Raw genomic sequence first — 26,243 nt, 5'->3', positions numbered from 1 at the left:
AAAAGAATATTTTAATCTCATATGCTTAGAGCCTGTAAATGGAATAGAGCCAAGCTGAATATTGAGACAGTGTGGTTGGAGTCTGCTCTGGCTCTTCTGAGTGTTTCTTTACAGGCTTTTAGATGCAAGGATTTGAGAGTCTGACATCATTCAGTAGCGCTGAATTAACATCAAGAATGAACCTATGCATATTCTTGACAACTATGCCAGTTAGCTAATTAAATAATTTGCATATAATGCTGCAGGAAGAGTTGAGCAAACCTGGCAGGAAGGGCAGGACAAAGAAAGACAGCTGGTCGTCTGAGCATCTGGTGGTCATAAAAAATGCCCAGAATTCAACCTTTAGAATTTAATTTTATATTGTGGACCCTGCTGGATTATGATGATGGACATTTTTGTGTGTTGGTTTACTTTGGGTCTTCCAACATTTTGAATGTTGAACATATCAGGTAATCGAGCATTTAGCTGCATATGTTTAGTTGTGTCTGTTGCACGCCCCACCCATTTTCAAGAAAGGCTCCTGTTGACTTTTAGTTTGCAAAACCTATATGCTTTGTTTGTTAGCTCCTCGTGTTTTCATTCAGCCCTTCCATAAGAGGCCAGGGTTGTGTGCATGTAGTAAAAATACATAATTGAATATGGGACAGGGCACCCAAAGAGGAAATGAATACAGAAAGGCAATGTTTCCTCTTTTTCCTACTTGCAAACTAGCCATGGGCATGTCCCTAATACCTCAAGCATTCCATTTCACTGTTGTTCTGCTGCTAAGCTTAATACAAAGCACTCGCACATAGAAAAGTAGAGTTGTTGTGTACACCTTGCTTGCTAAATGAATGTGAAATAGTTGGAGGGATTATTATTATAAGCATGGTGGCCGTGGAAGGCAACTGAGAGAGAGAGCATTAATCAGTTTGGCTATGTTGAGTTTGCGTTGCATGGCTGGACAGCAACAAGTACAGTGGTACCTCGGGTTATGAACTTAATTCGTTCTGGAGGTCCGTTCTTAACCTGAAATTGTTCTTAACCTGAGTTACCACTTTAGCTAATGGGGCCTCCTGCTGCCGCCGCGCTGCTGCCGCGCAATTTCTCTTCTCATCCTGAAGCAAAGTTCTTAACCCGAGGTACTATTTCTGGGTTAGCGGCATCTGTAACCTGAAGCGTTTGTAACCCAAAGTTCCACTGTATTAGTAGTATTAAGGCAAGGCAGTCTGCTTTCAGGCCAGACAGAAGCGACCAGCCCAGCATACATTTAAAAAGGGCACTTAATTCAACTACTGGCTATGCTGTGGGGTAAGGTCAGTTAGCAATTACATGGAAAGATGTTGTGGACTTGAGCTGAAGTGTGTGCTGTCTAGGTTTTATCTGCTGTTCAGTTCAAGGATTGCAGTTGCCTCTCCTGCTTTGTTCACTTCTGTTTTGCTACGTTTTTGTATTCAAGATTGGCATTCTGCACCTTTTTTAAAAAATGATGATCGTGTCGTAAGCTGCTTCCACTTCTATTCTTATCAGACTTGCAATTAATATATCTAATTGGATTTTGCAAAGCCATTCATTGTTATATCATACACAGGGGAGTGGGCTTAATTAAAATAAGCACAACATCCGTTTTATCTAAATTTCAGTTCCTCTTTGCAATTAATTGACTAAACCCTGAATGGTCAGTAGCTAATGTTCTGTAAAATTCATATTATGTGCAGTATCATTTCATCTATCATTGCAAAATGCTAGATGTTTTGTAGCAATTATTTTTAGATTGGCTGGTGGAGGGGGGGAAATTACTGTGGAAAAAGTCTTCTCGTAGATATTTCTTCCCTTACTCTTGTTAACCCTTAATGGAGGTTTCATTTTTAAGTTCCCAGGCATTGTATCTTAACACCACATTTTTAAAAGGTTTAAATTGAAATTTGGTCAAATGAATGAATGAAAATTTGCTCATCAAATGGTTTGTGCACTCTGTTTCCTTTGACAGAGAGGGCTATTGCAAAACACGAAGTCCGAGAAATTGAGCAGCGTCACACAATAGATGGCTTTCGGTCAGATGTTGTTCTGGATGAAGATGATGATGTGGTGATCATTTATAATCGAGTACCTAAAACTGCAAGCACGTCCTTCACAAATATTGCATACGATCTTTGTGCACGGAACAAGTACCATGTTCTGCATATCAACACAACCAAGAACAATCCTGTGATGTCTCTGCAAGATCAGGTAGGTTCCATTGGTTAAGATATAAGCTTTCATTTCCTTAATTGTTTTATTTTTACGTTGGGTATTTTGGTACACCAGAAGTAAAGTATCAAGTATGAAGAAACATTTGACAGTAACACCCAGTAGAGAGCAACAACATACAGGTTTTAGTAAAATTGTTACTTTAGAGCAAAAATAAGCAATTCAGATGTTTTGGATTACAGTTCCCATCATCTCTCACCACTGAATGTAATGACTGGGGCCAATGGGAGTCCAACAAATAGTTTTTTCTAATCACTTAGGTGCATGATAAATCAGTTAGAGGTCTTTTGTTGAGTAAACGGTTTTAACATGTTGCTAAATAAAAGGTAAAATACATAAAAACAACATCTGGATGGCACCTTGTTAACTACCCTTGACTTAGAACCTGGCAGAACAGGAGATGCTGATACCATACTTACTATTAAATTTGTATTTTAATTGAACTCAATTAAATAATAATATAATATAGATATTGTCACTTGGTAAGCTTGAGTGATTTCTGAACACATTAAGGCAAAATTTCCAGTGTTTTCCTCCAAAGCCCCTCTCTCCTTAAGTTAATTTTTATATGAATTGATAATGCCTCCCACACGGCTGTTGATAGGATGCAAAGCGCTGGTTTTCTCTAACCCCTGTCTCTCCTTTGCCCTTTATACTCAGCCTATCACAAAATCATGTTCTTTCCTTCATCAGCATTGTGAAAATATCTTGGCAATTTCCTCGTTGTCGCTCAAGCCATCTCCCGTCTTGAGAACGGCAACTTTCCACTCTCTGGCCTCCTGTTGCCATCCTTCAGCCCTTCCACTTATTTCCAGCTGTCAAAATTAATCACTTGAAGTTTTCATAAGTCGTGTCTCTGCTTCCCTCCCCCCCTTTTGTTTTGTCAGATTTTATAATGAATTGATTTTAGAATGCTGTATTATTTTACTGTTGTTAGCCGCTCTGAGCTTGGCTTCGGCTGGGGAGGGCGGGATATAAATAAACTATTATTATTATTATTTAAATGTGTGTTTCCACAGAAGACATACTTCGTACAGTGCCAGGCACACTTTAGTAGTAAAGAAGCTTATTTTGCGGTACAGCAGAACCACTGCTTGTCAAGAGGGGACACCACTCTAGCACTGTGTATCTAATAATAATAATAATAATAATAATAATTTATTATTTGTACCCCGCCCATCTGGCTGGGTTTCCCTAGCCACTCTGGGCGGCTTCCAACAAAGATGAAAAATACACTAAAATGTCACATATTAAAAACTTCCCTGAACAGGGCTGCCTTCAGATGTCTTCTGAATGTCAGGTAGTTGTTTATCGCTTTGACATCTGATGGGAGGGCGTTCCACAGGGCAGGTGCCACTACCAAGAAGGCCCTCTGCCTGGTTCCCTGTACCTTGGCCTCTCACAGTGAGGGAACCGCCAGAAGGCCCTCGGAGCTGGACCTCAGTCTCTGGGCAGAATGATGGGGGAGGAGACGCTCCTTCAGCTATACTGGACCGAGGCCGTTTAGGGCTTTAAAGGTCAGCACCAACACTTTGAATTGTGCTCGGAAACGTACTGGGAGCCAATGTAGGTCTTTCAAGACCGGTGTTATATGGTCTCGGCGGCCCCTCCCAGTCACCAGTCTGGACAACATCATTCATTAATTTTATTTAATAAGCTAATATCCAGCACCCTGCAACTCCCATGAGTTTCCAGGGCATCCAAGTTAGTGTCCACCAGTTATCCAGAGGATAGTTAGCTGGCAAACCTTTAGTGGTCCAAGGCCTAGAGATTTAACAAAACAAAGCTTTATTAAATACAAACCCTATACTGTGCCCTGTACCATATCTGCAGAGAACTCGCTAATTGATAAGCCATTTTATTCTGTAGCTATAAAGCATGCATTTCTCCCAGGTTTTGCTGATCCCATAGTGGCTTGTCTGGCTTGTTTTCTTTGATCTTTAGAGAATTGTTGACGTTCCCATCTGCCAAGAAAACTGAAATCTTTATACCATTCATTTTCTACTTTTTTCCTTGCAGGATTTCTTGTTCTCCATCAGAGTACATTTGATCTCTCTTTCAATTCCGGGAAGCTCATCTGAGCTTAAAACATAAACAGCTTAAACATACCCAGAAGTTCAAAAATAGCTTTTCAGTTATTTTTCTAAAAGTGCTAGGGGAAAAATACATCTGTAGAAACTTGCTCACGTATTTTGGTCTTTTGTTAGTCAGATTCCAAATATTATCTTGAATTTAAAATATTAAGTAATTGCCCCAATTTTCTATACTATATGTAAAGTGGAATTCTTAAATAATGGCAAAAATATCCATAAGACTATATTTGACCCTGAATAGTTTTAATATATTGGTCACTTGTGGGTATTCTGTTAGCTTACTGCTGACCTGTTCCATGAAAAGCTTTGGCCACCAAATGCAGCATTATCAACACAAATTAAGTGTTAATTCGTAAGTCTGGATTTGAGATGACAGACAAAATACTGGTATCAAAGAGAGCAAGCAGATGGTTCCCACAACTAAAATATTTTGGACTAATCTGCCATTCTGATGGCCGCAGAAAATGTGAAAACACAGTTTCCCTTAGAATGGATTGTAGGATAGTCAAGAATTTGGCAATGGACAATTATGCCTTCTGCATTCCAGTTCACCTCACTGGGACCCCTTATACAGCATTTATGAATTCTCTGGGAGAGCAGAATTGGGTGGAGATTGGAGATTAAGACAGTAGCCATTCTTACTGCAGTTGGGGATTGGTCGTATGTCAATCCAGATAACATCAACACAATTGGCAGGATCTGTGACCTATGGAACCTGGCAGGATCTTGATTTCAGAGGTTTCATATTTCCTAGGCAACTAGGCTATTATCATAGAGTGCTTCTGGGTCATCCTAATATTTGCTTCATTATACCATGTTTTGGCAGTAGCTAGGACAATTTTTCACCAACTTCTATCAAGTAAGACTGTTTCAGTCCTTTTTATTTCATTCAGAATTAGGGCACCATTTGATTCCTCATAACTCAGTATTAAGATCTGCAGATCAATTTGAGAGTCTGTTGGTGTTGAGTGGCTGTTGAGGATGAGCCCCTGGTGCACTGCAGTGACCCTGCTTATGACAGACAAGAGCACTATTGGGGGAAACTGATTTTCTAGATCCATTTTGATCAGGGTTTAGGCCCAGTTTAGGCGCAGAAATTGCTTTGCTCACCCTGTATGATGAACTCTGCTGGGAGAAAGAAAGAGGAAATCATTGTATTTGACAATTAAAGGAAATACATTAACAGTTTACTATATCCCATGTTCCCATCCCACAACATAGCACAGTGAACTGAACATTATTCTGACAAAAGCCAACATGCTCCTCACTTAAATAACTAGCAAATGTTGGCCTCTTCAGAAAACCACATATGAGACATGCTATAAAAATGTTGCAGCATTTAGTCACCTAAATCTCCCCTTCCATCTCCTTCCCATGCCATTTCTCTTCTGATAGTGGTTAGTGAACCTGCCTACTTCTGCAGGGCTTTTCACTCTCTCTTAGGTTCATGTGTATGCGTGTATTTGGACTTCTGTAAACCTCAAGTTCCACCTTAGTAGACTGATAGCTGCTCCTCGTTTTGACCACGTGGCTGCTGGCTGCCGTCGCTTGCGTTTGCTATTTAAGGGAGAGATATCAGCATCCTGCAGTTGGAAGTACTCTCCATTTTAAACCGTCCTGCTGCCTCAAGTAAACATCAATACAGACAATGCCAGGGAAAGCAAAACTCAGCTTATGTGGAGTACTCAGTCTTTTTATTTATTTCTTTTTGCACAAGTAGCTAAAGCTATCTGGTTGAGTGCTAGAAGAAACAGCAGCACATCAGAGCTTAACTTCAGATTACATTCCGCAGTTAGATAGAAAACATTACAGACATATATTTCTCTGTGTTTGTCATTTATGATCTCTCTATGCATATATTTATGGATCTACACATACCCCATGCATTCATTATAATGTGAAAGCACCATTATATGTTACCATGAATATAGGACTCCTTGATCAGTTATGAGATCAGTACAGTCGGACGTCTCTGCTTTCATTGTTAAGACCATATGCCTTTTATCTGTTACGGTACAGAGATACTTCCTGGTGTGTTCATTTTGTGTGTGCCTTGGTATATCAATTTCTGAAATTGCAGTATTAAGAACTGAACAGATGGTGGTATTCAGATTTATCAACTCTTTTTCTAAAGCCAAACGAACAACCTCTGGCTGCTCCACTTGGTTAAACTACTCAAATCTGGTTTGGACCGTTTGAGTCACTTTGCTGCCTTCTGAATGTCATAATTCCTTCTTTTAACACTAGTTCAAATCTTCCTGTGCTCATGTTTATGTAGCCAAAACCACATCTACCTACACAGAAGAGAGAATTACCAGCAGACATGATTTAACCCCAATGTTAAGTCTGCAGAAAAAAAGGAAAAAAAACAAACACCAAAGTGGGCACTCCAAAACAGCCCCATAAAGCTGAGAAACCAAGCGGGGGAAATCCTGGGCAAGGGATATAAAATGGAATGGCTTGATCAGGATGGCAGAGAAATATTATTATTATTAGAATTAGAATTTGCATATCAACCTCTATCCAAACATCACATGGTGATTTACAACAAGCATTGTAGCAGAGAGCCATCTTATTGTCCCAATAACCATCTCTCCCCCACCCCTCCAACCCCCAAAAGGTATTTGCAAAAAGAGGTCATGTCACTGTTGTGGCAGTTATGTGTGTTCACATTCATGTGTGCATCTGTCTGCCTTCACACAAATTATGGCACTGGCATGAGTGAAAGGGATCGTGGGATATGTTCAAAAGCTGAAAGGAAGGGAAGGTGGTAGACCTACTTGGGAAGCAGGTAACCCATTTGCTGGAAGTACCAGAAATGCATTGCTGGATATCTTTTCCAGTAGCAATCTCAGGGTGCAGAATCAATAGGAGTTCCTATGTGAAATTAGCCAATAGATAACTCTCCTTCGGCTCACACCTATTTATATGTTTGCAAATTTCAGACTCTACTTGGCAAGCTGAACCATTTTGGGGTTTGCAGTTAACAGGCCCATAAACTTAGCTCAGGTTATGGTGCAGTTGCCCTGGAACACGGACATTAGGAGAGGAGGATTTCAGCACTCTTATTTTTAAAACAAATCACTCAAGAGAAAGCAAACAGATTTACAGAATTTTATATGTGGGTCCCCTTGAGCTGTTGCATTAATTATTGCACTTTAATCTTAATAGATTTGCTAGGAAGCAAAAAACCCCAGCTCGCCTATGAGGTTCTTGGTAGCCTAGGACAAGACACTGCTTTCTCAGCCTCTCACCTGTAATAGAAGGAAGATCATGCTGCCCAGAAAAATGGCAGCTTTTAAGGATTGCTAAGAGGATCTATGAGAGGCACTTTGAGCCCTTTTAGAAAATGCTGTATCAGTATGAAGTATCATTATGGCTATGTTAAGAATGCTTTCGAGTGGCGCATTTACTGTTATCACTTGCTATTAGCTGAGTTGCATCTCTTAATACTAGCCTATTTCATTGATCTTAAATTTTTCTTCTTCTAAGCATTAAAGAAACTTTTCTTCTTCCCTCCCAGGTACGATTTGTGAAAAATGTAACTTCCTGGAAAGAAATGAAACCAGGGTTTTATCATGGACATATATCCTTCCTGGATTTTGCAAAGTAAGCCACATAACATACAATTCTGTTTGCAGCATTTTGAGTCCTTGTCAGCTCATTTTTTTATTGTTCAAGCACTGCACTGATTCACTTAAGAGTTTACTGCCCTCTAATGGTCATGAACAGAAATTGCACCGAGACATTCTGAACATGCTCTTTTCTCCCCCTCTATTATTTTCAGTAAAGCTTTTCTCTTCCCCACTGACTTCTCATTCAGATTGATTTCAGTCTTTTTCTCCTGGACATGCATTTCCTGTTGATGTGCTTTGGTGACTAAGCTCTTGGAAAACATACTTTCTTAATTAAAAAAAAATCTGGGTGCTGTCTGAAAGCACAAATATATAACTGGAGTAGAGAACGGTGTGGGGATAAAGCTCAGAACAGTCTTGCTGAGCAGCAAATCAAGGAATTAGCCAGTTCCCGCTTGGTGATTTTAGTCCTTTAAGTAGTTAAGATTCTCTACAATTTCTTTTGTCTTCTAATTGCTACTAATCTGTTGGTGCCATCCCTTTCCCAAAACTTACTAGTGACCACCTGCTCTCCTGTAGAGCCTTTCATATTAGAAGTTACTTTGCAAAATAAATTTTTAAAAAGCCTGCTGTTCCCTGGGCTGACTCTACCATATCATACAAGAGAACCCCCACGACAAATTTGAAACACTAGCCAAAAATGGATATATGTGCTCGGCAACAATTTTGTCAGCCATGCAAATGAAGGAAGCAATTATTTATTTTTAATATTTGATTGAGCCATTAATGACTCCGCTCAGTGCTTTCAGCCTTCCTTTAGAATAGCAAATCAACTTACTGCCTTCAGCGGTGCAGTGTTTCAGTAGCACAGAGTACTTGACAGTAGTGCCAGAACATGTGGAAAGAAACCCTCTGTTTAGGTTTCAGTCAGTATCTCTTCAGGCCTACTTCATAACAGTAGGGCTGCCGTACATCTGGGTTTTCCCTGGACACGTCGGAGAATCGGGCTGCAAAAATGATATCAGGGTGGATTTTTGCCGAATCGGCAAAACGTCATTGGAAAACCTGGAGACGGATGGCAACTAGGGCAATTCTTTTTTTAAAATATATTTAAAAATCCAAAAAATATTCATTTTTGGATTTTCATTTTTGGGAATATGGCAATCCTAACAACAGGCTGTGGTAGTTTGGATTCAGTGCTATCGGACTTGCTGCCTCTTGAGAAACTTCTTGTTTTATGGCCTCGTATTGCCTGCTGTCCTGTCCTGCCAACCTAGCAGTTCGAAAGCACGTCAAAGTGCAAGTAGATAAATAGGTACTGCTCTGGCGGGAAGGTAAACGGCGTTTCCGTGCGCTGCTCTGGTTCGCCAGAAGCGGCTTAGTCATGCTGGCCACATGACCTGGAAGCTGTACGCCGGCTCCCTCGGCCAATAAAGCAAGATGAGCGCCGCAACCCCAGAGTCGGTCACAACTGGACCTAATGGTCAGGGGTCCCTTTACCTTTATTGCCTGCTGTAGCCAATCTGACTTGTAGAAAATGGCTCCATAAATGCCTACTTACATGTGATGGCAGGAATCATATTGAGCAGTGTGGTCAGGTGGGGAGAGATTAGGCTTTCTCTGAAAGAAGTGCATTTCTTTCACCCCCACTTAAACCATACTGGAACAGGAGCTTCCTCAATGCCCAGTTTGACACAGAGTCCTAAACTAGCACCAGAAGTCCCTTCTCGAGCCCAGAAGTGGGGGAAACTGAACTGCATGGCAGCTGCTCATCACGATTGCTACCACTCAGCTGTAGACTTCATTGTTTGCACTCTGTTCTGCCCATCTGTTTGACCTCAGCAACGAATCTGCCTGCATCTCTTGCACATTATCTAGGTTGTGAAACCGGATGTGCTCTTATCATGGGAACTCGTTGCAAGAACATCACAAGCGGAGGTCAAAAATGATACTATCCCACCCCCTTCCATTCCCACCCTTTTGACATGTATGCCCCCTTTTTACTGGCCAATACTTTATTACGGCCTTTTCCAGGCTGGTACACTACTGATGTCTGCGGCTACAGTTCTCATCCTCCCTGACCATGGGCAAAGCTGGCTTAGGGCTGATGGGAGTTGGAGCCCAAGATATATGGAGTTATATGCACCAGACTAGCGAAGGCTGCACTATTGCTTAACCGAGATGAAGGGAAAGGTCTGCGAGGTGGACTTCAGCTGTTCATTTTATCTGGAATCCATCTTAATTTATTTGCTGTGACAAATGTGGAAAACAAGGGTGGGGGGCACCAGAAGTTTTATGTTCCGTATATTTTGTGCATGCAACGTAATATCAGACAGAGAGTGCTGAAGGTTACAACAGCAGCTGAAATGTACGTGTAAAGAAGTGGTTGCCAAACTTCAGTCTCAAAAAAGAATCCCCGAGCATAAAATTGCATTGCTTCCTCCAAATTTGAAAGTGCAATATGCTATATTAATAAACCTCTTGCATTGAATACCTAATGAAATAATAACCTTGTGAACAGCTAGGTAAGTGTTACTCTATCCTCTACATTATTCATAGAATAAAACTTAAAACATTTTGTAGGTACTGTAACTTCAGTCTAAAAAACATTTTGCCTCAAGAAAGGCAGCTAAGCAATTTCACAAATTTCATTCATATGCATATTTTCCTCCAGGGTTGCATTATCCTTGTGGCTTTTTTTGTTTGTTACCCTTTCACCTAAATGATTTATTTTCCCCCCTGCAACAGCTTGCTTTCTTCTATTTGTGGTTTCGATTATTAAAATAACAAATTGAGTGCTGTGCTTGCTCTCGGCAATAGGCGAGAGTAACTTGTGATGTTGCGTTATTGCGTTAGAGAAGTGTAAAATCTTACTGCAAAGATTCATCCTCCTTAAGAAAAACTCTGCCATAATGTTTTGATTCAGTATATACGCTCATAAAATTACACTGAATTTCAAAACTTTTATGACAGTGGTGGTGGAGCTGTCTAGAAATTTCACTTAAGTGGTAGAGGACAAAAACTCATGCACCATTTTATTTTATTTTTTTAAAAAACCCCATTGATTCTGCCTCATTCTTCATTCCTTTTAATTCATTTATTCATTGCTCTGGGTACTTGGAACCATCATCTGTCAAATGAGCAGATGAATGCATACAGGGATTCCAAGTGTTTATCTCGAAATGCCAAGGGGCCCTGACCGGATTTGGGGTCCCCCCATTATGCTAAATGTTTGAGTAAAAAAATCTGAAGCAACAACTTGCTTTAACTCCATTTAAGTTTTGTGAAGGCAACTAGCCATCTAAATCCATCATGGATGAGCAGTGAGGCATATGTTGATTTACTCCTCCATGGTGGAATAATAATAATAATTAATAATAATTAATAGTAAATAATAATAATAATAATAATAATAATAATAATAATAATAATAATTTATGCCCTGCCCTCCCCAGCCAAAACTGGGCTCAGAGTGTCTAACATCAAATATATAACATATTATCATAAAATTAAGCAATCAATTAAAATACACCCTAAAATCAAATCAGAATCAAAGTGAAATCTAATCAGATGGCAACCCGCAAATTAGGGCTGGGGACCTTAAATGCTCACCAGGCCTAAATCATAAGCGACATGACTGATGATGGTGGCAGTAAGCTTTGCCTCCTCTCATCATGGTGGCAGCAGCTCTGCCTTTCCAGATGCATCTCTCTTGCCTCTGCTTGAGGAAAGGGCAGGAGTGGGCTCAGCAGAGGCCTGGCCTCATCTCCCTTTTCGCTTTTGTAATGGAAAAACTAAAGACATGGTGTCTCATCCTCTCTAAGTCTTGAGTCAGATTCCAGTAAAAAGACAATAATGGTAAAAGTAACGGCAGTCAGCATACAGAATCAAGAACGGCAGCAACGCAGGGACATAACCTGGTTGGAAACCCGCTTCCAAGTGGAGTCAGGAAAGATGTTCCATCTGGCCATGCCTGCAGTTGCTGTGCTATCATGTGCTCAGTGACCTTTTCCAAAAAGGAAAGATCTATCCTGTTCTATTTTTTATTCCCCACCTATCTGACTGGGTTGCCATTCTAAATCTTGTCATCACATCCCTGTCTGAAGACTGCCTTTTCAGGCATAGGTGGAGACTGCTCCAACAAAAGACAGAACCTCCCTTCCCAATGTGGCAATTTTACTATTTGGTCAGTGGACTTGGCTGGCCTTAATGAGCCGGACTGGGAAGGGTTTGGCATCCTCAAAACAAGCAAGGCTGGCAGATCCAAGTAGTTGCAGTTGATACCTTTGTTCTGTCCGTTGCCTTGCTAACATTGTTGTAACTGTGGTAATGCACAGCACCTTTTTTGGTCCTTAAAGCAATAAAGCACCGAAGCTGTATTTACAGCCCTATTTTTGAATGTCCAGGTTTATAGGCTAGCTTTGATGGTTGTTCCTGGCATGTAATTGATTTTCATATTTCCTTAAACAGATTTATTTTTGCACATTGGAAGGCAGTTGGTCTAGTATACATCAAAGCTGTTTGAAAGCATCTTTGTAGTTCTTACCATGCAGTAGATTAACTGCATTCTGCTAAATCAGCAGTATTCAGTACGAAGTGCAGAGTACGTTCAACCGACAGACCATTCTTATTTTGCCTGCAAGCCACACAGTGCTAATTAGTGTACGAAGGTTGCCCTGCCTAGCATGGAGACATGCTCTGTGTCAAAGCAGAATGTGAACAGCAGATAAATAGAACACATTCTCTTTGGGTTCCTTCTAAAGGTAAAGGAGCCCTGGACGGTTAAGTCCAGTCAAAGGTGACTATGGGGTGAGGCACTTACCGTTCTTCAGGCAAAGGGAGCCAGCATTTGTCCACAGACAGCTTTTCCGGGTCATGTGGCCAGCATGACTAAACTGCTTCTGGTTCAATGGAACACTGTGACAGAAGCCAGAGCGCGCAGAAACGCCGTTTACCTTCCCACCGCAGTGGTACCTATTTATCTACTCACATTGGTGTGCTTTCAAACTGCTAGGTTGGCAGAAGCTGGGACAGAGCAATGGGAGTTCACCCTGTTGCTGGAATTTGAACCGCCGACCTTGTGATTGGCAAGCCCAAGAGGCTCAGTAGTTTAGACCACAGCGCCACCCGCGCCCCTTCTAAAACTGTGTGTCGGGTGCATAGTGGTGGTATTGTTGAAAACTCAAGCATTAATTATGCCAATGACATCATAATCATCTGTATTATTATTATTAATAATAATAATACAGATGATTATGATGTCATTGGCATAATTAATGCTTGAGTTTTCATAAAATAGCCATGCAAAATATGTCTTAAATATGGCAAGCATGTTAACTGCCAAAGTGCTAAGTTCTAGCCAGTGCTAGAATATTTCAGATCTGTTGCACTGAGCTAAAATTTAACTGCTTTTTCATCTACTATTCCATACAAAGCATGATCATTTTTGTGCAGCAGCACTTTAGAAAACCAAGGGCAATTTCTGAGTATCTCTCTTGTCCTCCTACATTTCCCCCATCTGGTCATTGTGGTCACACCAGCTGCATTATCTTCTTTGTTACAAAGCATAGTTTTCAGAGGCCGCATCTGTTGGAGGGAGAGGTACCAGATAGGACTTTTGCTGATAATACTTGTTAGACACAATAAACTGAATGAGTATATGTAAATATTAAATGTTTATGTTTAAAATTTACCTCAATGGAATGCTGTTGGGATAAGATTTCTTGGAAAGTTTTCTAAAGCATTTATAACCTTTAATACCTTTGAAACAGAAAAATGTAGTATTGTCAGTTTCCCAGCACTCCTCCTAACTTGCCTTAATATGGCAAAATAGAATGGTCTGGAACAAACTTTGACCCCAAATCCACTTTTACATCATGCAGGAAACTCTTTGATTTGTCAGTCGGATTTATCTCTTCTGTTTCAGATTTGGTGTTAAAAAGAAACCAATATACATCAATGTCATAAGAGATCCTATAGAGCGGCTGGTTTCCTATTATTACTTCCTGCGCTTTGGCGATGATTACAGGCCTGGACTCCGAAGACGAAAGCAAGGGGATAAAAAAGTAAAAGTACATTTTGGCAGCTTTGTTCATGGCTTTAATTATGGAGATAATAACTGAACTCAAAACGTAGCAATTTTGAAAAGCAAATTTAATCCAGAACAATAGGCTTGATCTTAAATACAGTTCCCACTCACAGGAGTCTTCCATGAATGCAAGAACCTTTGGTCCAATGGAGGCATCTGCTTGTGTGTGCGTGTTTGTGTTATTATTAATATTAATATGAACCACCTTCTACACCATTCTTGATGGTCTCACAACTCTCTGGAGCAGTTTATTAGGGGTCTTAGGAGGGCTCATCAAAGACCGTCTCCATCTTCATACCTGTTAGAAGGTCCCAGAAGCACTTATTCCATGAGTGAAGTGCCACTCATGAGAGATTTGCGTTTGACTCAATATTAATTGTATAAAGATAGGATTGCAATGAATTGTGCATTAACTGTGGACAAAGGGAGCTATGGAAATATGGTTTAATGTTGAACGAGGAGCTCCACATTGTCTTAGACCAGTGATGGCCTGACTTGGCCCTCCAGCTGTTTAGGGACTACAGTCCCCATCATCCCTGACCACTGGTCCTGTTAGCTAGGGATGATGGGAGTTGTAGTCCCAAAACAGCTGGAGGGCCACGTTTGGCCATCACTCTCTTAGACCAATGGCGCATGCGCATACATGCAACTCTCCGACCTTCTGTTTTTAAAGAGCAAATAAGAAGGCACAGAGCACAGGGTGGTGTCCCTCCTTGTTAGATAAGTTTCCCCACCCAATGTTGTTCCCTAGACCAGTCTTCAGAATGACTTTTCAACACTAGCATTTTATTTCCCTTGGTAGCAGCAATATGACTTGTTTTCTGACATAGTGGCTTTTGCAGAACAAATATAAGTAGAATTTAAATTGGCTGCCATTAATAAATCGGAATCCAAGAACTTCTGAAGTCGGACACATCCATGGCACATCGTGGGCTATTTTGAGTCACCGTTCAGTTCTTGCTGTGGTTACCGTGTGTTGAGGCAATTGCGAATCTTGACAGCGCCCACAAAATGGCTTGTAGCTCTGCACACCAGTGCAGTTGTCACTTTTGGGACGCCAGCAGCTGCATACCAAAAGCCACACTGCAGTGAATTCTCTGTGTGCCAGCCACCCCTCACTATCTCATTGTGCGGTGCCCACAGCTGGGAGTCAGCATGTACTGATGCACAAAGTGACAGGCCTCTTAGTAAGCTATTGTGAGGTAACGCAGCCCAAGTTCATGTAGAAAAATAACTGCACTAAGAAGTTTGATATTTAAGATGGAAATTTATAGCTCACTCTTGAGTTTTTGTCTTTGTTCCAGACGTTTGATGAATGTGTAGCAGCTGGAGGCTCAGATTGTGCCCCTGAGAAACTCTGGCTTCAAATTCCGTTCTTCTGTGGCCACAGCTCTGAGTGCTGGTAAGACGATGGAATTGCTTTAAATTGCAGATTAAATAAATTATCCATGTGAAGTGTATTTTATTAAATCAGAATGTGTAGCAGAGGTTAAGATTTTGAGAAAGAACACATTTGATTAACAAGTGTACTTTGTGGTTATCTTCCGAAGTATCAAACTGAAAAATGGTTGAATTATTATTTGTTAAATTTCTATACCACCCATCATCTGAGGATCATAGAGTGGTTTACAAAATAAAAACACAAAGATACATAACACAGTAACAAACAAAAACAATACCCCCATTATTATTGATTGAATTTCCATGAATGCTACAGAAAACTACCAACCATTTTCAAACTGAACTCTGTATCCCCTTTCTAAACACCAGTGTCAGTGTTTGGGTATGTTGATTAAAAATCATGTAACTATGGGATTCCCCGCCCCCCCCCCCCGGTTTAAAATGTCATGGCTTGGATCTAAACTTAGCCTTCTGTGGATAGAAGGCTTCTTTCATCCACAGAAAGCTTTCGATCCCACTGGCAGAAGTGGCATTGATTTGCTCCTCACCCTGTCATTCCTCCGCTGTTGTGGATGGTCTCCTAAGTCTCTTCCCTCTCCCTTTAAATGACTGGAGCATCATCTGAGCAAAGTTCTGCTTAGGGAGATGTGCTCACTGGTAGCAGCAAGATCAGTTTCTAACCCCGGTATAAATGTTCAACCTTTAGGTCTCAAACCCAATTGTTCTTAGCTGGCGGAAATAAACTTTGTGGCTGCTATAATGTAAACATGGATTAATTTGAGTGCTCAATTCCATTTTGAATGTCTGAAGGTGTTCGTGAAATGAAGTTTAGATGTTGATTTGTCATATTACAGTAACTAGGGTAAAGCCTTGTTACACGGTTTGCTTAATAGTAGGAGAAAAAATAGTAGCTCCAATTTATTTACTTTTAATTGAGATAATATCCTTAATATGCTGTGTCAGATGGCATATGTATGACAAATCTCCTACACTGTAATTCTATGTAGGAGAGAAATGCGTATACGGTCGCTTCAGATTATTTGGACCAAGGCTTCAGCAAGTGCTTTCAAAGTATCAGATATACGAATTCTCAACCATTCTGCAAACCTCTCTTTGTTTATCCTCTTACAGAGCAATCTTGCTAAAATGCAGATAAACTGCAATTGGTTGTGGAAGACTGGTGCAAAGTTCCAACATGCCTTTCAGTTTCTGCTTTTATGCCACGTCAAAATTGATACTTTTGAACTCTTTGATATAACAGCAAAATTTTCCATACTGAACACCATGCAACATACTTGAAAAAGGCATTAGTGTTATCAAAAAGTTAGAAATCAGAGCCATAAATCTTTTGACATCTAACCTAGGCCATGAAGAGAGCAAAAAAAATGGGGAGCAGGGGGGAAAAAGCAAAGGAAATTAAAAATGTGTGTGGCTGAAACTTTGTTTTCTTGCCTGTGCAAAGATAACAGCTAAGCCATTCTTTTAGCCTGGTGTGAGAATATCTAAATGAAGGGAACCAAAATTCTTGGCAGACATCAAAACCTTCCTGTAATTACTTTTTATCGTTTTAGGAATGTGGGAAGCAGATGGGCTTTGGAACAAGCCAAATACAACTTGATTAATGAATATTTCCTAGTGGGAGTTACTGAAGAGCTTGAAGACTTTATTATGTTGCTGGAGGCAGCTTTGCCCCGCTTCTTCAGGGGTGCTACAGAACTATATCGCACAGGTATTTAAATAGCCACCCGCTAGGCCATTTTCATCTTCCTCCTTTCCCCCCAAAGCTTCTCTTTCACATACCCTTTAGGACAGGGGTCCTCAAACTTTTCAAACAGGGGGCCAGTTCACTGTCCCTCAGACACTGTTGGGGGCCAGACTATAGTTTGAAATATAATATGAACGAATTCCTATGCACACTGCACATATTTTATTTGCAGTGCACAAAAAACAGGAAAAACAATACAATGTTTAAAATGAAGAACGGTTTTAATCAACATAAACTTATAAGTATTTCAATGGGGGGGTATGAGAGAGAGAGAGAGAGAGAGGGAGGGGGAGGGTGACTGAATAAGAGGGAGGAAAATAAAGAGGTGCCGCCTCAGGCTCTGGGCAGTGGTGGCGGCAGCATCTGGCTGCTCCTCCCTCAGTGTCCTCTAGCAGGAGACCCAGCACCCCAGGCCCGGCTGTGGTGCTGGTGACGGCCACTGTGCCTTTGCATTTCCACAGGCCGTCCTTGGTGGCAGTGGCTCCCCTCGGCTTGGCTCCAGGCCCGGCTGGTCCAAGGGCTGGTCCCTCCCCATTCGGACCTGCTTTGCCTGGCAACCTGGGATCTCAATGGGATTGATGGGCGGCCAAGTGGGAAGGGGCTGGAGGGTGTGGTCTGAGGAGAAGCCGGAAGGGATTGGACCCAGCCGCTTGGAATAGTAGCAGTTTGGAGGGAAGGAAGGTCATGTTGGCTGTGGCCATCTGGGCAATGGGAAGGAGGAGCGCTGCGGGTTCTGCAGTTGCCGGGCGGGCCGGGTTCAGGACCTGGCGGGCTGGATGTGGCCTGCGGACCGTAGTTTGAGGACCCCTGCTTTAGGGCATGAATGAGCGATTTTCCTGAAACAGCAGTCCATTCCCCTACCCACCTCAAGAGACTGACTTACCTATATTGGTACATGTGCAATCCCAGTGTCGTTTCCAGTTTCCTATTTTGGATACTCTGCATCAGTACACGGCTGTATTATCCACTAGGCTCCTCTCTGCCTGTGAGTGAGAAGCTACATGCAGTTCGAACTGCACTCCCAGGTCCTTATGGGGCTTTAAATACCAGCCAATGTCACGGGGCCATAGAATCATAAATGGTACAGTTGGAAAGGGACCACAAGGCTCATCTGGCTAGCCCAACTGCCTGCAGTGCAGGAATTACAACAAAAGAATCTCTGGCAGATGACTATCCAACTTCTGTTTCAGAACCTCCAAGGAGGGTGGGTCCACCAGCTTCCAGTCAAACAGCTCTTGCTGCCAGGAGGTTCTTCCTAAAGTCTGTAGTTATTCAGTGTGAGAATAGTTGTACAAGTTGCTGGAAAGAAGGAAGAGGGGCTGCCAGGCTGCCATAAGGAAGCTGAGCAGTGTAGGCAAAGTCCACAAAGAACGTGGGATCAGACCGGATTGATTCAAGTAAAATTTGAATGATTAGCGATAAGACTCTACTCTTGTTCACGTCGCATAACCTGCTGACCAGCCTGCTTCGGTAAGCTCATTGTGGTTTGCAACTTGCCTTGGCAGAGGCATGCAGATTCTTGGGGCCGCCGTCTAATGCAAAAGAAGAATAGGAATGGAACTGTTTTCTATCTCCCCAAGGATTAAGTGACATTGAGAACGAAGCCTGCTCCTCTATTTCTGGATTCTGCTGTAGTTCAAGGGTAGCCCATGTGCAGGTGTTATTGGGCTACAGTTCCATCGCCCCCAGACAGCGTAGTCAGGGGTGGTGAAACATGTAGTCCCTCCGTATACATTGACTGTCCCCGTTTGTCGGAACCTTGAGAACTGGTTTTGATAGCAATAAGAGGTATATTAGTACTGTAAGCATATAATGCATATAACACATTGCAGCATAGAATGCAAATAGCATATTCCCACAACAAATATTCAGGATGACTCACTTACCACCTTGCCTTTAAATGAAAATTGTTGATGGCATCATGTGAGAGGTTGCTGTGAATTTGGTGAAACAAATTGTTTGCCCGGTATTTTTTTTTACTAACTTTATCGTTGATCATACTGAATTTCCAAAGAAGCATTAATCATGATTGAAACAGATATCTTAAATGGATGTGATGTGAGGAAATGCAGTTCCCAATGCAAACACTTCCTCTTTATGGTTTTAATAATTAAGCTCTTTAAACAGCGGGAGGAATGTGCGCTGAGAGAGCACACTAATGCAAATGCATTCATGTTTAATGTCAGAGCTTCCAGTTTCTCAGTCCCGGAGGCTTAATAAATCTTGGCCCAAGTTCTGTCACTTTATGTACCCATTTAGCAACCTGCTGATGAAAGAATACCCTGCACAGAGACACACAAACTTTTCCCGGTCTATGTTTCTGCTCCTCTGGGAGCATTCAAGCTATGAGTCAAAGTGAAGTTATGACTTTCTACGTTTTGCTTTTAGGCAAGAAGTCTCATCTTAGGAAGACAACGGAAAAGAAACTCCCCACAAAAGAAACCATTGCAAAGCTGCAGCAGTCTGAAATATGGAAAATGGAGAATGAGTTCTACGAATTTGCACTGGAGCAGTTTCAGTTTGTCAGAGCACATGCCGTCCGGGAAAAAGATGGAGAGTTGTACATTCTGGCACAAAACTTTTTCTATGAAAAGATTTACCCTAAATCGAACTAAGGACGATGCATCTTTTTAGGCTAGGGACTAAACCTTTGGGCCACATTCTTATTTTCAGCCCCAACTTGTAGATTGCTGATGCACCAACTGAGGCACCTCAGTCCTTGAGCTCAGTAAAATGAATTGTGGGTTCCTCAAAGAAGATGGCTGCTGACCAGATACGTTGGTAATCCAAAAGTATAAACTTCAGTTTAATCTCAAAGAAGGCTGCTCTTCAACTCCTGCAGAAGCCTACATACACATTTACAGAAACTAACCACTTACCAATTATGTTGCTGAAACGATAAAGATGAAAGGCCTCTCTTTCCGCTCTTTTTGATTCATAGAACAGCTTATTTTAGTTAACCTCCTGGGAAGAGGAAGCTGTTGGTTCCCTAGCTTCAACATGGAAATTTGGGTTGTATACGTTTATGAATAATGTTAATAACCGGCTGACATCTGTGCTTTGTTCTTGTGAATTCATATCACATGAATCATGTTCAATCATGTTCTGCTGAGAAATGCTGCAGCTGGACTTGCCCATATTTTGTCAGTGTGGGGTTTTCATTTTAAAGAGCTAAATTGATCTTCAGTGTGTTTGAAAATTCAAATTCCATAGTGATCTTGTCAGAACGCCTAAAACCAAGGCAGTGTTTCTTTAATATCCTCTGCACTTCCAACTAATGTTGGGAAAACACCTCTTCAGAAGCTGGCTTTTGCCTGCACTTCAATATAAAACAAATAGTGAATTCTGTATCCTTGTTCCATAGATTCTTTGTACTTTAAAGAACTACTGGTGAATCCATATTATGACTCAACTAGTGAGCTGTGGTATGGTTAGGGGTTTCCTATTTAGATACTTTTACCTGTAGAATATTTTTACTAAGGTGCTTTATAATGTGTTTTAAAGCATTGCATTTGGAAAAAAAAGGAATAAAATGCTGTAAATAATGCATATTTTATGTATTTGGACCAAAAGGTTACGGACAACTAGTTTAACACATTTTTGCACCAGTTTTGCCGTATGTGAAGTAGGAGCATCCCACCTGCCGTTCAAATTCCAGTTTTGAGTTTACTTTTGGACATCGCTGAAATGCACTTCAATGACCTCAACAACTTTAAATACACAGTGTGTCTGTCCAGGAGCCCCCTTTGCAAAAAAAGAGAAAGAAACACCCTCCTTAATCTGCATCCTTTTATCATGCTTAAAAGGAAAAGGGAAACGGATGCCTGTGGCCTGGCCAAAAGAGATACACAGAAATTGACGTCAATGTGTTCAGGGCACTGCTTTATGTTACTTCAGTAAATGTGCATTTGCAATGATTAGCACCTTATAGTAACTTCTGTACACGAGGTTGTTTAGCAGTTAGTTGGTTGTATACTGGGAAGCTACATTTTAACAAAATTCTAGAAAAACTGCAGTTCTTCAAATTCCTTAGCTGCATATGTTTTTACTGGAAGGTTTATGATTTGTTTTTGTTTTTAAAATATATATATATATTAAAGTTTGCAGATTATTATTTTTTAGTTCATTTAAGTCCAGCCTTTGAGCGTCATATTCTATAGGATGTCAAAGTGCAGCATAGATGTATTGATAGAAGAACGTTACCAAAATTGTCCGCTATATGAACACAAAGTTGTTAGCTGTCTGTAAACTGAATGTTTTGATGCCAAAAACAGGATCCTGTTACAAAAGGGTGATGAGACTATTAAGGAAAGCTTTTAATTTGCTCTTCTTCTTCTTCTTCTTCCTTTTGCCTTGCTCTTAAAGATGTAAAAATAGCACCGCCCTCCTAGGCAGTTTCTTCTTTTCAGTCAGCAGTCATTCGTAGTGTTCTTTGTTAATTTTTTTCCAATGTATGACCATGAGCCAGAGTGTTTTCATAGCCATGTTGGTTCAACTGAACGAGACGCAGAAAAAACAAAAACAAAACAATCATTAGACCAATTTGCTACTTGCAGCAGCGTGTTCAACGTCAGGTGCTGATACTCGGAGCACAACCAGAATCACGATTGTCCAGGCTGATTGATATGTTAGTGGGCCTGTTGATTCCATTCTCACGTGTTAGGAAGAGAGTCTGAGTGCCTCAAAAACCAAGGGCGATGTAGCATAGTGCCACCAAGTTGACTGAAAGTATGATGGTGCAAACAATTAGCAAAGCTGCCATTTGGACCCTTTAACTCAGAGCCGCGGTACAGACTTCACGAGGTGGGCTGGTTACAATTCCCGATACTATATCCACTGTGTTGACATGTCCTCAAAACAAGAGGTGCGTGTATATTAATTAGGTGTTAAGATATTTAGGCAGCCTGTAGAAACGGCTTTGGTAGTTAAGGTTTATTTTCGATATTCCGGCTGTCCAGTGTACAGTAATCTGAGGGTAAAACGCTAATGAACCCGGCGGGGCTTCTGAATAACCATGTCTAAGACCACACTGGCAGCGTAGTAAGCGAAAAATAGTTGACGGGTAGATAATAAAAGTAGAAAGTGTTGGTTTCCCATGTGCTCATCTTAAGCTTGAGCAATTGTGGACAGCTTAGCTTAAGTTACCCTAAGTCATAAATGAAATTTCTTGAGTCATGTTTGGCTTCAGGAGACGACGTCGCCGTGCCCCACTCTAGTTGGGGATGATAAAATTTCTCATGACGTTTTGGTTCTTCTCCCTAGTTGTATAAGATGTTGCAGAACTGAGAGGCAATTTTGAAAATATTGGCAGAAATTTATAATGGGCATCCTCCCTGCGCTCTCTTCCATAATATATACTTTATTCATGAAGCGCCGGCAAACTACTTTTAAGGAGAGCACCGAATAAAGGTGCTTACAAAGTGAAAGGCAGGCATCTAAATGCTTAAAACTGCCTTTGCAAAGAGACAGTGAAAATGTGACTCATACCGTCTGCTCATATGGACAGTATTTGAAAGTTTAGAAAGGAATGGTTTACCTATGGCTGTTTTTATGTTCTGCATGTATAAGATCTGCTTTGCAAGTGCAAAAAACTAAAATCCAGTTTCTGGTTCAACAGCTGCAAGGAGAAGCTTTGGGGGTTCATTATCTGAATTTCAGGGGTAAGAGGGAGGAAGTTCAGAGCTTAGGTCTCTGGGGTCTTGTTCACTTAGGACTAAAATACTCTGGACTTAGCTATCACGGTTTACTTTTCTGCTGTTCCTTAAATCGTTTCTTCCCACCCCATTTTTCAGACAGTTCCAAATACTTTGAAACCTTGTTTCTCAAGGTTTCAAAGCTAACCATTATGACTAGCATGGTTATATGGATTGCGTTCTCATTTGCAGTGCTTAGAAAATTGGCTGGAACGTAATCAAGTATGAGTGGCTCCCCTGCTCACACATGGCAGGTCCTTCAGACATAAAGGCAAGCCGTGGTTTCTCTTCCCCTCTTTTCCCTGCAAATCCCTGGATAACCTCCCAAACCATGGTGTAGAGTGTGAAACCTCATCCCAACCCAGACAGCGATTTTGTGTTGCTGACAAGCCATGATGGCTTGTTGGAACATTGTTCTGCAGGCAAGGTTTGCAAACCAGTTTGAAACCATGTTTTCAGCTCCTGATTTTGATGGCTGTTTGTAAACCATGGTTTGTTGTGAGATTGGAGATCAGGAATCATTTCTGTTTTGAGTTCCCCTGCCCTTTAAGAGGCAGCCCCCCCGAAAAAGCTCTTCTCAAGGTCAGGAGCCTCTCCAGAGTAGCATCCTGTAAAGGGGCTGCTGTCATAGAAAAATTTGCACAGCATATTAACAGGTGATGGATCTTGCCCATTGTTTTCTCGACACAGAGCCATGAAAATACCGCTGTGGGGGGAAAGCTGTTAAAAATGTTTGGATCGGAAAGTGAAATGTTGGAAAGGGGTTGAGAGGAGTATTTTGACCAGAAAAATGTATGCCAGAGGTTCCAAGCCCAATAGTATATGCCAGGACTATTGTGACTAATTCCCGCCCCGCCCCCCAATGGGAAACTTATTTTCCCAGTTTAATTGTCAACCAGAAATAAACTTGTATTGGCTTTTGAATAAAATATATTCTTTCAAATTGTAGCCCACAATCCCTGGTGACAGTTACCTGTAGATTTAAGTTCACTGAAATATTTTGATGCATGCATTGAAAAGTACAGTTAGGAACATTGGAATAAGTCTTACGGAATTCATTTACAAACCGCTAATTAGCGAGGGACTGTGTTTCTCTTTGCTTGTTTATACATGTTTGGTGAAACCTGGAATTTTAGATGGGTTTCTATATCTGCCATAACATTCCTGATTATGATAGTATTTCCTTGAGCTATTGGATTATTACAAATTATATGAGAGTCCACATCCATACAAGAAAGGGCAGTACTATTTACGTGGATGGGAGACTCAGATAATTGTGTGCTTGCCTTGCTGTGTTGAATTTAAATGGGAGATCTATACATGCAAGCACTCTGTGGAATTGGGACGCAAGTATGGAGACGTTGCATTGTGGCACTGGTCTATGAATGTTTGTCTACTCTGCAAGTGAAACTGTTTTAGTCATGGTTTGGCAGGTCAGGCATAAGTATATCCTATTCATTTCTGGGTCCCGTTTAATGTGCAGCTTTTAACCTTTGCAGCCCTTAAACTGGACTCCAGTAGTATATCCGAACTACTGCTTGCACCCATATGAGCCTACCAAGGTGTTAAGATCAGCTTCGGAGGCTCTGCTGTCTGGCTCACCATTACAATTATTTAATTGCAGGTACCAGAGACAGGGCCTTGTTAGTGGTGACTCTTGGCTTCAGAATACCCTCTCCAGGGAAATATGCATAGCCACATTGGTACTGGCTTTTAAAATAACTTTTAAGACTTTATTTCAATCCATGTGTGCTTGATGCGCCAGTTCATTAATTTTATTTGTTACTGCTCATTAGAGGATTGTTTGGGGCCCTTTGTTTTTCTTTTGTATAAAAAATTATGAACAGCTAGGCTCTGGAAGGTGTTTTAGAAATCTGACAAATAGCCTACACTTCTTCCTTACAAATGAGAGATGCACCCTCCCTCCTGAATTCACTGAATTTTGTTCTTCTAGAATCTGCAACCTGCAAATTCACTTACGAAAGCGTGCAAATTGAAGATCTGAACAGTATTTGTAGCAGATTCTAATTATTGGTACCTTTTTGGAAACCTTTAACGTGCAGAGCCATGTGGTCTGAAGCAAAGCTTTATACATAGAATATTTTTGCGAGCAAGTGCTTCAAAATATACAAATGTTAACATTCACAGACTTGTTCAAACACTGTATATTCTTAGAGACTTGAGCGATGGTTTCTGAAAAAGTGGTCTATTTCCAAATCTGTATTGCTGCCGAGACACTTTACATTTCTGAATACAGGCAGCTGCCACGTCATTCCCATCCTAAACATTTGCCTGTGTTTAAAACCTTCTGGTCCTGCATCCATACCCTTGGCAACAAAGCCTTACTGATTTCCGTGAGATTTGCTTCCAAGTAAGTATGCATAGGATTGCAGCCAGAACAGCAGATCAAGTTGTGGCTTTTTAAGAGGAGGGGGGTGGGCGGAATACATCATGTGGCATTAGAAGTGTTTTGTATAAAGAAAATATGGTGCCTAAACTATGCTGCAGAGAAAGCATGCTGAAAAGCCTGTCTCACGCACTGCCAATTTAGCTCTTAAAAGGTGGATCATTTTGTGAGTCCTAGAGATCAGACCAGAAAGAGATTCTGAGGGGGAAAAGCGTGTAATCTACGATCAGCTGCCAGAATATATCCTATTTTAAGACCATGTAGCTATGTAAACTTTTGTGGCACCTATTTATAAACTGAAACCCTTGTAAAGATTTTTTTTCTTTTTAAATAGCAGGTTTGCTTTCAAAAATCTGTTTAGATGCTTGTTTCCCCCCTCGTACCGAAATTTTAGAAAACGGAAGCCGTAGCTTCTGTGTTAGTTTGAGCATTTCAGAAGCAGTGTCGAATGTAATATTGAGAACTTGGATTGTGCCTCATTATTTTTTTAATACACACAGCTAAATGGTGCCTTTCCCCCCTCACAATCCATGTTAGAAGACGCTCGCCCCTCTCTCTCGTTTTCCTTCCTCTTCACGTGCTGATTTCAGTTGTGCAATACTCCCAAATCTAAAACCGTTTTGTCACATCTGTTTGAGATAATTGCTTCATTCCTCCCCCCCCCGTACTTTGCTGAGAGCTTTCTGTTGTTGAAGTGTTTCAGTTGATTACCTAATGCAAATGATATATAAAATAAAATGCCCAATGGGAAAGGGGGAGGAGAGTCTAGTGTCTTTTTTCTTCTTCCAGAAAAGAAAATCTCAGATATTCAAATTGCTGGGGTTTGGTGGGGGGAGTCAGTACGAAAATGCACACATTTGGGTTTAAAAGTATAAATATCACAGGGATGGTTTCTCTTTATCGTCGCCCTGTTTCTGCAGTCATACCAGCCTCAAATAGGAAGCAGCGTTGAAATCCTTCATTAGTCACGTACACGGAGGTAGGACTATAGA

The 26,243-nt window shown here is 41.1% G+C and overlaps 1 protein-coding gene and 1 long non-coding RNA gene across 3 annotated transcripts in view; one reads left to right on the top strand and one right to left on the bottom strand.

The window, feature by feature from the left end:
* LOC310765608 overlaps positions 1–1,174 on the bottom strand; it is a 115,078-nt gene extending 113,904 nt beyond the window's left edge. Inside the window, exon 1 of the long non-coding RNA XR_014549670.1 lies at positions 1,117–1,174. This is a non-coding gene — a long non-coding RNA (uncharacterized lncRNA). The remainder of the gene's footprint in view (positions 1–1,116) is intronic.
* The window catches only part of HS2ST1 (heparan sulfate 2-O-sulfotransferase 1), a 90,225-nt gene extending 64,218 nt beyond the window's left edge, over positions 1–26,007 (top strand). Inside the window, exons 2-7 of one of the 2 annotated variants that reach the window (XM_083620724.1) lie at positions 1,970–2,208; positions 7,846–7,931; positions 13,824–13,962; positions 15,290–15,387; positions 16,958–17,115; positions 19,540–26,007. In XM_083620724.1, the coding sequence (XP_083476850.1) occupies positions 1,970–2,208; positions 7,846–7,931; positions 13,824–13,962; positions 15,290–15,387; positions 16,958–17,115; positions 19,540–19,766 (947 nt within the window). In that variant the 3' untranslated portion in view covers positions 19,767–26,007. Of the gene's footprint in view, positions 1–1,969; positions 2,209–7,845; positions 7,932–13,823; positions 13,969–15,289; positions 15,388–16,957; positions 17,116–19,539 lie in introns of both variants that reach the window. The other variant, XM_083620723.1, reaches the window with a different exon arrangement.
* Positions 26,008–26,243: the final 236 nt, after the last annotated feature.

The sequence above is a fragment of the Podarcis filfolensis genome, assembly GCF_964270895.1.
Source record: "Podarcis filfolensis genome assembly, chromosome: 6".
Taxonomy (NCBI): Eukaryota; Metazoa; Chordata; class Lepidosauria; order Squamata; family Lacertidae; genus Podarcis; species Podarcis filfolensis.
Note: the sequence above shows the minus strand (reverse complement) of the source record. Positions and strands in the feature narration are given on the sequence as shown.